The sequence below is a fragment of the Monopterus albus genome, unplaced genomic scaffold, assembly GCF_001952655.1.
Source record: "Monopterus albus unplaced genomic scaffold, M_albus_1.0 scaffold267.1, whole genome shotgun sequence".
NCBI classification, from domain to species: domain Eukaryota; kingdom Metazoa; phylum Chordata; class Actinopteri; order Synbranchiformes; family Synbranchidae; genus Monopterus; species Monopterus albus.
This window is the reverse complement of record NW_018128147.1, coordinates 517,353-530,258: the sequence shown is the minus strand read 5'-3', so window position 1 is coordinate 530,258 and position 12,906 is coordinate 517,353. Positions and strand designations below refer to the sequence as shown.

General features: G+C 41.9%; 1 protein-coding gene across 1 annotated transcript in view; it reads right to left on the bottom strand.

The window, feature by feature from the left end:
* Positions 1–5,400, bottom strand: part of zpld1a (zona pellucida-like domain containing 1a) — a gene marked incomplete at its 5' end in the record, with an annotated part of 13,561 nt that extends 8,161 nt beyond the window's left edge. The window contains 3 exons of the mRNA XM_020621744.1: positions 2,654–2,835; positions 3,487–3,707; positions 5,370–5,400. Of these exons, the coding sequence (XP_020477400.1) occupies positions 2,654–2,835; positions 3,487–3,707; positions 5,370–5,400 (434 nt within the window). The remainder of the gene's footprint in view (positions 1–2,653; positions 2,836–3,486; positions 3,708–5,369) is intronic.
* Between the last annotated feature and the right edge of the window lie 7,506 nt (positions 5,401–12,906).

The following is a 12,906-nucleotide window of genomic DNA, read 5'->3' as shown; positions in this document are numbered from 1 at the left end:
CCGGTAGTAAGTCAGACTTGTTTCCAGTGCGTGTTGGACTCCGGCAGGGCTGCCCTTTGTCACCGGTTCTGTTCATTATTTTTATGGACAGAATTTCTAGGTGCAGCCAGGGGCCGGAGGGAGTCCGGTTTGGGGACCACAGGATCTCGTCTCTGCTTTTTGCAGATGACGTTGTCCTGTTGGCCCCCGCAAACCAGGACCTCCAGCATGCACTGGGGCAGTTTGCAGCTGAGTGTGAAGCGGCTGGGATGAGAATCAACACCTCCAAGTCCGAGGCCATGGTTCTCAGTCGGAAAAGGGTGGCTTGTTCCCTTCAGGTTGGTGGAGAGTTCCTGCCTCAAGTGGAGGAGTTCAAGTATCTCGGGGTCTTGTTCACGAGTGAGGGAAGGATGTAACGGGAGATTGACAGGTGGATCAGTGCAGCTTCTGCAGTAATGTGGTCGATGTATTGGTCCGTTGTGGTGAAGAAGGAGCTGAGCTGTAAGGCAAAGCTCTCGATTTACTGGTTGATCTACATTCTGACTCTCACCTATGGTCATGAGCTTTGGGTCATGACCGAAAGGGCAAGATCCCAGATATAGGTGGCCAAAATGAGCTTCCTCCGCAGGGTGGCCAGGCGCACCCTTAGAGATAGGGTGAGAAGCTCGGTCACCTGGGAGGAGCTCAGAGTAGAACCGCTGCTCTGCCACATTGAGAGGAGCCAGCTGAGGTGGCTCAGGCAACTGTTTCGGATGCCTCCTGGGCGCCTTCCTAGGGAGGTGTTCCAGGCATGTCCCACTGGGAGGAGGCCCCGGGGAAGACCCAGGACATGCTGGAGGGACTATGTCTCAGCTGGCACAGCACCATGCAAGCCGACGCAATGTTCAAGGCGGGAAATGAGAACTGTATGGTTCATGGTGTTAAAGGTTGCTGTGAGATCTAAAAGCACTAGAACGGGACTCTTATATAAATAGGGTGCAGAGGCAAATGCAAGTTTAAACACTGGGTGAGACACATATGGGTGTGTCCATCAATTGTTTTCAATTTTTGGTTGCAGTTGGACACAATGTGGAAGAGAGGCTGAATACATCATTAGTGGCAAGAATGCATCATGAGCAAGCAGTTTCAGGGTGGGCTTTAGTAACGGCCAATTAAACCAGCTCATCCCTTTTAAAAGCACAGCAGGAAACTTTGCTTGGACTGTCAATGCCTGATCTGGAGAGGCTCTGTCAAAGGAGGTTTTCGCATGAGGAAACTGATACTGACAGAGCTGCAGAGTCACCATAAGTGCCTCAACAGAAATAACTGAAATGTGATGAAGAAAGATTCATACCCTCCATCTTATTCTCCTAACAATTACTGTTTGTGATCCATTCATAAATTGTGGTGTGAAAATATTTATTGTACAAACATATTGCACATAAATATCATACAGCAGTCTGCTAATATGTCTAATCAGCTTTTGTGCAGGGCAGACAAAGACTGTTCCTGGGATCAGAAACAATAACATAATTTACTCACAGATGCATCAATGTAAGGGTGTTAAGGATTTACTTTAAGTTGCTTTTAAAATACTTTGGGTACCTGTTCTCATCTTTATGAAACTGTCAATGGACCTATATTTGTGATAAAAGGTGGCCTGAATGGGTTTTAACACGAACACAATTGCGGGTCAGAATAAGCACCACAACTGCACTGTGCTGCCAAATCTGCATAAACATGGCCTCAGCTGCACCTCTCCTCCCACCTAAGTGAAAGCACATTAATTCACCAAACGCACCAGTGTGAAAAATAAATAGACTTACAACAAAGGAAACAGATACACTGTGCTCAATACTGGAGTGCACAGTGTCTTTACATCATATCTGTATGATATTGTGCAGTCCAAACAAAATTCTGTAATCTTAAAGTTCAAATTCTGATTAAAAAAAAAAAAAAAACAAAACAAACAAAAAAAAAAAAAACGCTATTTTCCTATCAATCTTTGCACAGATCTGGAAACTCTTTTTTCCACCACTACCAGTGACTGGTTTTAGAAATGTGATAGCAAGTGGAAACAATAACTTAAAAAAAAAATTACCCTGAAACTATTGTGAAGCCAAGATTGATCAGGTTTTGATAAACATGTGTCAGACACATGATGATTCTACTCCATGGCCATTTTTAGTCTATATTTTGTGCTGGTGTTGTCTCTGAATGCATTAAACTTCCACTATATTCTGTTCACCTTGGGATACAAATGATTCTGAATAGTGTATTGTACTTATAATCCAGCAAGTGTTTCTTTCATGTGATCCACCCAACTGGCAAAATGAATACACTTTCACAGGATCACAAACTACAGCCTCAGAAGTTCAGAGATGAATGAGCAACTCTTGGATACAGGCTCAACCAAAACTGAATGTTATACATTTACAAAGACTATGTTATTTGTTTTGGGCTAATGCAATGTGATGTGTTACATTGTATAGTTTGTTTCCATATTGTGTCTGTCCCCTGTATGTCAAGTTGTCAAAATGCCCCCCCATGACCTTTCCTAGTCCCACATGCTGGGCAGACCAGTGTTGAATTTTTAAAGCTAATAGCAGAGACAATTCATTCTACCCATTTGATTTTATGAAAGAGGACTTTCAGACCAAGGTGAAGTGGAAGTGGTCATGTGAGTGGCACTTACGAGGCCAGCTGTGTGTTGTTGACCAGGTATTCCAGTGGGTAACTGCAGCTGAACTTGTACAACAGACCTGGCAGGTAGCTGATGATGGTGGGGGGATCCGGTGTATCAATATATCCTGAAATGTTACCAATCTGCACCAGTGACAGGCTTCCATACGCGTTGGGTCCCTGAGCTGTGGAGACCTGCAGTAAACATCAGTGTGAGTAACACCCTCCTCCTGGCTCAGCTCTCTAATTCCCAACTCAGTCTCTCCTTGTCTGAGAACCCAGCTCGACACTGGAGCAAAGCACGAGGGAGAGTCAGCTTGCTCAGCAGAACTTCATTTAAACTGCCCTTAACTGTTTTTCACTAATCATTCTGACAGAGCCTCTAGCGTCCCACAGTAGCCCTTTACCAAGATAACAACCAAGATAACGGTGGATGCACAACTTTGATACTGTGAATGAGACAGCAGGATGAAATGAAAGACACGGCTGCCGCTTTTCTTCAAACTGTCGGGAGCTGGGCTTTTTCAGCTTCAGTTTGTGCTTTTGTGTTAGCATTAAAATGTGCTAAACAGTCATGTAAAACCATTTAATATATTCCCAATTTTTTTTTTTTTTTTTTTTTTAGAGGCCTCATTTCAGTGTCACCTTACAAAAGCCTTATATTATCCACTATTTTGTTTACTTTAATGGTGTTTTCTCAAAGCTGTTGGTAATACTTCTGACAGCTTTTATTTAACATTAAATGCTTAACACTTGAAGCTGTAAATCCAGCTACATCATCAACAGTGCGTAGTTATCAGTCAGGCCAACAGTATTTCTGTAAAATTTGTATAACAGTCGACTTACCACCAAAGAATTGCCACAGGACTCCAGCGCTGCCAGGCTGATACTAAAAATTACGACAGAGGGAAAGGTGTTGTTATTAATGAATCCACGGCAGTGGGCGTCTCCGTGGCGACCATTGAGGGCCAGGTCCATGTCGGTGTAGCCAGAGAAGAGGACAGGGCAGAAGTTGATTTTGAGTGTGATGGTCTGCACCCCACAGTACACACTGATATCTCTCTCTGCTGCAAGAAACACACACACCAACTGTTAGATCGGCTCGAACACAGGGGTGAGCGAGTCACAAAAATATGACGGACCCAGGTGGCTGACTTCAGTGCAAGCAGTGCCAAGTTTAATTACAGTGAAATATAACAAGGAAATGAATAGTCAGGTAGAAGTGGGACCGGGTGTTGAGCTGCAGAAGTAAATACAGTCAGTGGCTGAATGATGAGGAGAAGATACAATGGAAATATTTATTGACCTAAAAAAGCATTTGACACAATCAATCATGAGTTATTAATGGATAGGTTAGAAAAATATGGGATCAGGGGATTGGTTTTGAATTGGATTAGAAGTTACTTGACACAGGGGCACCAATTTGTGAAGTTGGGTGAATACCAATCGAGTGAGCTGGACATTGTATGTGGAGTGCCTCAAGGTTCTGTTTTGGGACCTAAATTATTTTTACTATATATTAATGATATATGTACGGTTTCTGATTTAGTGAAAGTGGTTTTGTTTGCTGATGACACTACCATATGGGCATCGGGTGAAAACCTACAGCAACTCTCTGGATGGGTTACACAGGAACTTGAGCAGATAAAGAAATGGTGTGACAGTAATATAGTACCTCTGAATTTGGATAAAACTAAATTTATGGTATTCGGGAATCGGAGACTAGACAATGAATTTCAATTGCAAATTGGGGGAGCTAATATTGAACAAGTACATGAAATTTAATTTCTAGGTGTCATAGTTGATGACAAATTCTGCATTTTGTGTTCCTCATTGATTCTACCATACTTAGAGCATGGCATTGAAAACTGGGGAAATACATACATAAGCTCACTTCAATCATTGTATATATTACGAAAAAGAGCGATATGAATTGTGCATAAGATGGGGTACAGGGATCACACCATTGGAGCTTTCATACAGTCTAAATTGCTAAAATTTTTCGATTTAGTGGGATATAAGACTGCAGTGTTTATGTATAAAGCCAGGAACAATTTATTACCTGGGGGAATTCAAAAACTATTTATTGAAAGGGAAGGGGATACAATTTAAGGGGTCAGTTAAATTTAAAAATTCATGCTATACGTACAACCAAAAAAAGATTTTGTATTTCCATAAGTGGGGTAAAACTATGGAATAATTTAAGTGTGGACATAAAAAAATAGTAATAGAATTGACAAGTTTAATGTGTCAATCAAGATATATGCAAGAGCAGGTTCAATGATTAATTACATGGACTATTGTGGGTGTGGTGTACATTTTGTAACCATTCTTTAGTATATTACTTGTGTGATGTAAGAATGTTAACACATATTTTTTTTTAGTATAATATATGTGTGGGGGTAGTAGTGAATCATTTACTGCTTGGAAACCAATGATGGTAAGATGATGTCATGGGGTAGGACTGGATAAGTCTGACTTCTTCCTACTCCATTCAAGCATGTACTAGGTATAAGCAAATTGATATTGGATTAGCATTTGTTGGATATGTGTAAAATTATGTGTGTTGACATATCAACTGTCTTTACATGCTTGAAAGAATAAATCAAATCAAATCAAATCAAGACCGGGCTGCAGATGCTGGGACTCACTCCTGGGCTGGTCGTGGTGGAAAGTACTGAGGAAGAACAGAGTTTGTACATACAGTTAGTAGGAGACTGTGCATCGACCTGCGTGGTGGAGAAGGAGCCGGGTAGAGGAGGTCCGTGGTCCGGAGAAGCGACAGAGGCGAGGAGGAATGAAACAATGAAGCTAAAGACTGGAACACAGCTAGGGCGACAAAACGTGAAGATACTATACAGTAAAAGAGAACGGGAAACAAACGGGCCTGATTACGCTAGAAAGAACTGGCAGGGGAGTGAACGTAGAGCAGGGAATAAATAGGGAGAACTAATCAGGTGCAGCTGGTGGTAATCAGGGGATATGAAGCAGGTGTGTCGGATAACGTAATCAAGGTAAGGGAGCAAAAACAGAGTGAGGGGAGTGAGAAGGCAAGCGCAGCCGGGCAAACCTGACACCAACAGGTGCATACAAGCACATAAAAATGAGTGCCACAGTGGTTTGGGTGTTTAAATAAGATAACCAGAGATTTGTTGTGGTTATTTTTAAGAGATGTGATTAATCCAGAGTCTGAGTGAGTTATGAGGTCAAGTTAGATTTTGTGTTCTAGTGTTCCTAGAACTTTAGTAAAGCATTTTGTTTTAGCAATGGAGAACATTTGTGAGAGTTCACAGCCCTAATGTTAAGTTTTATTCAAACCACATTACATTAACATATTCATGATCTCTGCTTTGGAATATGTACATAGGTCTTTCCTTGAAAAGTATACATACTTCACATTACAGAAATAAAAAGTGTGAATCTGTATCACTTTCCTGAAGTTCCTCACCAGGGACGCGGCTGTGAAAGTTGGCATCACAGTTGTATCCATTGAACTGAGCTCCAACTGATAAGGCCTTACTAAGCAAGAAAAATATCCAGAATATATGTTCCATTGCAGCACCTGAAACAGAGCAAAACGTTCATGTAAGAAATACAGTCTTTTCAGTTCATCTGTTGCTTTAGAAAACCAGAGCCTTTAGAGGTGGGAAGATAGCAGAAGAAATGTATAATATATATAATTATTATTTTTGAGAGGAACCCAAATGTTCCTCTACAAGTCTGTTATATCAGACCAGAAGTTCTTCCCATAAGATTTCACTTAACACTTTGGAAGCATCTTTCATATGCCTGCCAAACAGAATCAAAGCAGACAAGTGACTGAATTATCTTTGAACACTGGCATGATAACTATGGTCAGTTTATAAGGTAGAACTCTGTGCTCACCTCATTGTCCTGTGAAAACCTCTTATCGCACAATTGTTGTCAATCACAAATGCAGAGTCTCAGTTCTGAGAAAACAGCTAAATTAAAGGAGTAATTGCAAGTTTTTAGATAGCATCTCCAGCTCTGACAGCAGACCGTGTTGTTCCTAACAGGTGCTGGTAAAAAGTAGGCTGTTGGTCTACAAGAGGTAACCACTCACCCTGGTTGCTGGAAGGCAGCGAGTCAGCAGTTCTCCATAAGCTTGGGACAAACGATAGAATGGTCGACACAGCATACCTACCTGACAACTACTGTAGAAACAGGCTTCATGAGCGGGGGTGGGGGGGTCAGGTGGGGGGAACCCTACACATAAGAGATTCATTATTTGAACATGTCAACAAAACAAGGGCTGTCCAGGGTGAACATGGGAAAGTCCATCAAATCTGAATGTGTTATACAAATCCTTTCACGTCCAAAGAAACATGAGCAGGTTTTGAAGTTTCCCACTCGTACCCTTTCGGCCCAATCTGGCTCTGTCACTTCACAAATGGTTTGACGCCACATGAGGTCCAGCGGTGGGGTGGGGGGGGAATTATCTTTTCATCGCGACAGTGGCCCTGGGGCCTGCTGACTGAGCTATTCCTTTCTCCCTAGGCTAGTTGGGGAGGGCAGACCCCTCAAACAGACCCTTGACCTCAGGAACACACACTTTTCAAGCTTTGTGTGTGCCAGTCCTCAGTTGGCACAGCAGCAGGGAATCTGCCTGGTGGAGCTGCAAGCTGCTGCCGACCTCCTATCTGATCCCCAAACTTTGATTTGTGGTCACAGGACTCCCACCACATAAAGAGAACAAAGCAAAAGAAAGCAAAGTTCATGGAGTTTCAAAGGATTAACCTGCCCTTGCTGTACTGTCTTCCATATGGACAGCAGTATGTGTGATGGGCTTGCAGCAGTGTGAACCAGAGGACACACAGGGATCCTGTGAATTTGAAATATGAGATGGAAATGACATTGCAGTGGCAATTTCAAGCAAACTTGTCACTTTAGGTGCAGTGGAAAACAGGAGGGGTTTGCTTGGTTTCCCTCTTCTGACTAAAAATCCACCCATAGTATGCATTGTTCTTCTCCTCTTCTCACCCTAAGATCTGTACTCTGATCTCTGCCTGCCTGGCACATGTTGACCTGCAGTGCTGTCCTGTTAGCACCAGTTATTACATTACCTTCAGTGAAGCTTTGCCTTGGTGGTTCTTAGACTAGGTCTCAGTTCTTGTTACCATTGCTAACTCTGAGAGACGAGACAGTCCAAGTAACTTCAAAACAGTGCTGATTTATTCAAAGGATCACAGGTAAAATTAACATTACACGCTCAGATATCTTGCACCTCCAAACTGCACGCAGGCAGATGTAAGATGAAAGACCCTGAACCCACCAGGCCTATACATTATATCCCTTCGGTTGGGCTAGCCCCATACTACACAGAAACGTCAACCGAGACGTCTCTGTTGCCAGCTTTGCAGCTGGCCATAGCAATAGTCAAAACATGAAGCAAATCAATGTGTGTGTGTGTTTTTGTTGATTAAGTGGTGTGTAGCGAAAAACATTTGCACATGACCTCTAGTGACATGTCGTGACATTAAACATAAGAACATATTATGGCTAAGGCTACAGTTATACACGTCATAATAATAATATTAAACATCCTGTCTGCTGACAGTCATCAACTTTTCTCTCTAGTTATCCTTGACCAGATGTACCCTGTAGAAACTCATAAGCATGCCTAAGCATTTAACAGTCTAACTATACATCCTATCTCCACTAAACATTTCTAATACATAAAGTATCTATCCCATATCTATCTGACTAAAAATACCTAACATTAACAAGCTGTCCTTCAGTGCATTATCAACATTCACAATAGATTACATACCATCCTGAAAACAATGTAATTGGGCATGCGTTTTGTATTTGGTCTAAATTCATCAGATTACAATTAATCAGATATCATTTGCTCTTCCCTTGTTTGTCTCACCTAATTCAGAGTTGGCTGTCATCTTTGGTGGTCAAGCAACATTTATAATCCCTTGGTCCACAATGGCCTTTCTGTATAAAACCCCTTTTTGAAGCTGCCAAAGAAAACAACTGGACAGTGGCTCTTTGCAGCTCAAGATATGCAGTCATGCCCCTTCACTGCTTTGTTATTCACTTAGAATAGATCAGAGCCATGGTCAAGACCAGCTTTTTTCACCTAAGACTTTTAACTAAGATGAAACCTTTTTTGTCGCCTTGCCGATTTAGAGAAAGCCGCTCACGCTTTTATTACCTCACGTTTAGACTACTGTAATGCCCTTTATGCAGGTGTCTCTCAGGCTTCACTCCGAAAACTTCAGCTAATCCAAAATGCAGCAGCCTGGCTTTTATCAAACTCCCCCAGGTATGCTCATATTACCCCGGTTCTTCATTCCTTACACTGGCTCCCAATCCAATACAGAGTTGAATTTAAGACGTGTTTATTTGTTTTTAAGGCTATCCAGGAACTTGCTCCGCCATACCTGTCGGACCTTCTGTGCAGGTACGCCCCGCGTAGAGCCCAGAACAGTTGTCCCTGGTTGTCCCGCGAGCTCGATATAAAAAATGGGCTTTTTGCTGTATATGGCCAGAGCCTCGGGAATTCCCTTCCTCTAGAGGCACGGTCTAAGACTGAGTTAGCGGGTTTCAAGTCGGCTTTAAAAACCCATTTCTGAATACATCATCTACTTTGGCATGACACTTTTATAATTCAGGTTTAGAAATCTGGGTTTTAATGTGTTTAGGTTTGATTGTTTTAGCATGGTTACTGTGCAGCACTCTGGGCTCCTTAGAGTTGTAGAGTGCTATATATATATAAAGTTTATTATTATTATTATTACTAGAAAGCTGTCTAGAAAACTGAATGCTTGAGCTGGGAAATGGCAATGACTTACTTCTAATAACTGCTAATCAAGATCACTTGTAATTAAGAGAACGTTGGTCAGAAATTGAAGATTGCTTCAGTGCAGATAGTCATCTGGAGTGCTCCAGCATTATCCAGAACTAATTTAATCACTCTTTATGTCTGATAGTTAGATACAGTTGGTTTTATCAGTTGGACAACATCTTATGGTGTGTTCCATTTGAACTGGGAAGTGAGAAATTTCAACTGGAATGTCCTCTAGAGTTGGATTTCCAACTCAGAAAATCAGAAGAACATCACCCCACCCTCAAAATCCAAGATCGCTAATCTGCACATCAGCAGTAAAAAAGCTGTAGTAATATACTGTTTACTATGGCTTGTCTTATTTGTGTCTTTGTCAGGACTAAGGAAGGAACCAAGGACCCAAATATGCAGACACAGACAGAGGAACTAGTTCTAAGTAGATCTTTAATGTAGGTGAAGGGAGTTAGAGGGAGAAAACTAAAAGAGCTCCACCTAACAAGCTCAACAATATTGGCAAGCGCAACCATGTGCAGTCAAAAAATTCCACCTTTACAATGGCACCAGTAGATGTCTTTTTTTTTTTTTTTTTAGAAAATACGCTTTATTGAAATATACATAGCAAACAAGGCAGTATAACATTTTGGTGGGAGCACCGGTGGATGTCAAGCAAACTTACATGAACACGCAACTGCCTGGAGATAATGACCATTCAAGAAAATCCTAAAAACTATCACGTAATACTTTATTTTGTTAGAAAAAAAAAGTCTCACGAGCAAGAGTTTGTAAGACATGTATAAACTGAATTGCTTCTGCATAGAAATTCTAGAACATACATACACCTTATTTTTTGAGTTTTAGGTCATGTCTAAGATGAGAATTCACTGCTGTAACATTGTAGATAAGTCAGAAAACAAGGAAAAGTGCCATGGGCTCTTTAAGTTTAGCTGAAGTTGTGAGTATGAGGTGGGGAGCATCCTCTTAAAACAGGTGCTCCTCGTCCTAGCTCTATAACTCTCATTTGTGTGACTTTCCCAGGACAGCTGCCTGTCAAGGATGACTCTGAAATCTTGGACCCACTGGCTTCTAATTTCCTGCAAGAGGGTGCAGTTCTAAAGTCCAGGCACAAGGCAATTTTGGTGACCACAGATACAGCACACTTTTGTGCTCAGCTCCTCTCATCCCCTTTAAAGAGCAGGGAGGAAACCTGACTGACTGATGTCAGGACATGGAAATATATGAGAGGAAAGAGTTTTTCCCTGTATCTTCTTCTCTTGCTAGTTATTTAGTGCAGTCCTAGAGTGACAATGACAAAACTAGAAGTACTGCATGTTAGGGTTTAGTCCCCCTCACCAGGAGGGTGAGGGAGAACAGAGGTAGGACTCAATTTGCAGACCCAGGTGCTAGTGGAAAAAAGGTGGTTTAATGGGGGAAAATACAATGTAGGACAGAGTAACAAAACAAAACACGTATCACAGTCCATGTACATAAAACAGCAAAGCAGGGCAGAGATGGTGAAGGAGACCAGGACAAACAGGTAAACAGACAAACTGACGGCAGGAAATCAGGAGGATGAGGATGGACAGGTGAAAAGACAGGCTAACCAAGGGGACAGGCGAACAAAACAGATTTCCACAGCACAGGAACTGTCAGCTAGGATAAAAAAAATAACATCTGGCTAACCTCATGGACAGGACACCATCAGCGTGGACGTCTAACACAAAAAAACACAACCAATGTACATAATGCGATCCACAGCACAGGAACTGTTAGCGTGGAAGACACAATGACATACAAATACATACCACAACTACAGGGCTGTTACGCGGTATGCACGTTACAGTCATTAGGTAATTAAATGCTCCGGTGACGGTGGAGCGTCTGCCAGAGGTATAAATAAGGAGGGAGTCAATCAGCGGGATGCACCCCAGCTGTGTGCACCGACAAACGAATCGCTAATTACGAATGCAACACAGCTGAGGTGCGAATCCCCCAGGTCGAGAGAACAGAGGAGAGAGAGGCAGAAGAAAGGCAGGTCAAGAGAACAGAAGAGAGAAAGGCGTCTGAGGCATCCTGAGGCACCCCAACACTGTTTGACCACATTCATATCTATGTGACTGTGGGGGGGCGACTGTGGTTCAGTGTGTAGAGCAGTCGTCTCCCGGTCGGAGGTTCGAATCTCGGTGCCTGCAGTCCACATGTCAAAGTGTCCTTGGGCAAGACGCTGAACCCCCAAGTTGCCCCTGATGATTAGAGCCATCGGTGTGAATTGGCGCTGCAGATGGCTGCCTCGGTTCTGTACCGGAAACAAATTCTTTGTGTATAACATATTAGCCACAGAGAGGACTAGTTTATCTTATTTAAAAACAAACAGTCTTCATGATACACAGTAAATTATTCAGAGTGAATTCTAGCAGTTCAGTTGCAGATTTAGGGGTTTAAGTTGGTGTGACCCAGTGCTTAAAGTGGAGAGAAAAAAGTGCCAGTCTTGTGTCAAAGTGTTCCCCTTTTGAGATGTGTTCCTCCTGTTAACTCTTTCATGAAGCATCCCCCTTCAGTGACTGTGGTCAAGTCAGCTGTCATTTGTTTTTCAGTGGTCAAATGAGCCGCACATGAAATTGAAGTGTGCCTATAAATCATTCTTTATGTGAGTTGTTTGGACACGCGTTGACTACTTCTGATTTTCAAGATCATTGTGCTCCTGTCCTTAATCATCTAAAAGTAATACTACATTAAAAGAAGTTATACTGCATTCACAACGGAGAGAAAAATTGCATTTCCTGTCGAAAATGCGTGTGGGTGCTGACTGCTGAAGGACTCCGAAAAATGCTGAACATTTTGACACCTGAATGGATTTTATATCAGAATGTATGCTGAGATAGCATTGTCCTATTTATTTGAACAGTGAAAAACTTTCAAAATAAAACTAAAGACTGACTTCAGTCTGTGTGGAAGATTCATCATTAACACGAACAAATTGAAATCTTTCTGATAGGTAAGATTTGAACCAACTTAGTGCAGTTCCTCTAATCTGAATAACATCTTCAAGTCTCTGCAGTAAGATGCTGTGATCAATGATGTCAAAAGCAGCACTGAGATCTAAGAGGACAAGTATGGAGACAAGTCCTTTATCTGATCCTAGGAGAAGAAAGCTGCATTGGTGACTTTCACCAATGCAGTTTCTGTACTATGATGGACTCTAAAACCTGACTGAAAATCCTCAAATAAATCATTCTTGTGCAAGTGGTCACATAACTGCTTTGCAACAGCTTTTTCCAGAATTTTAGAAATAAACGAGAGACTGGATATTGGTCTATAATTAGCTAGGACACCTGGGTCAAAAGTAGGCTTTTTGAGTAGAGGTTTAATTACTGCAACTTTAAAAGTCTGTGGAACATAGCCTGCTAATAGAGAGAGGTTAATCAGATCTAATATGGATGTGTTGATTAGGG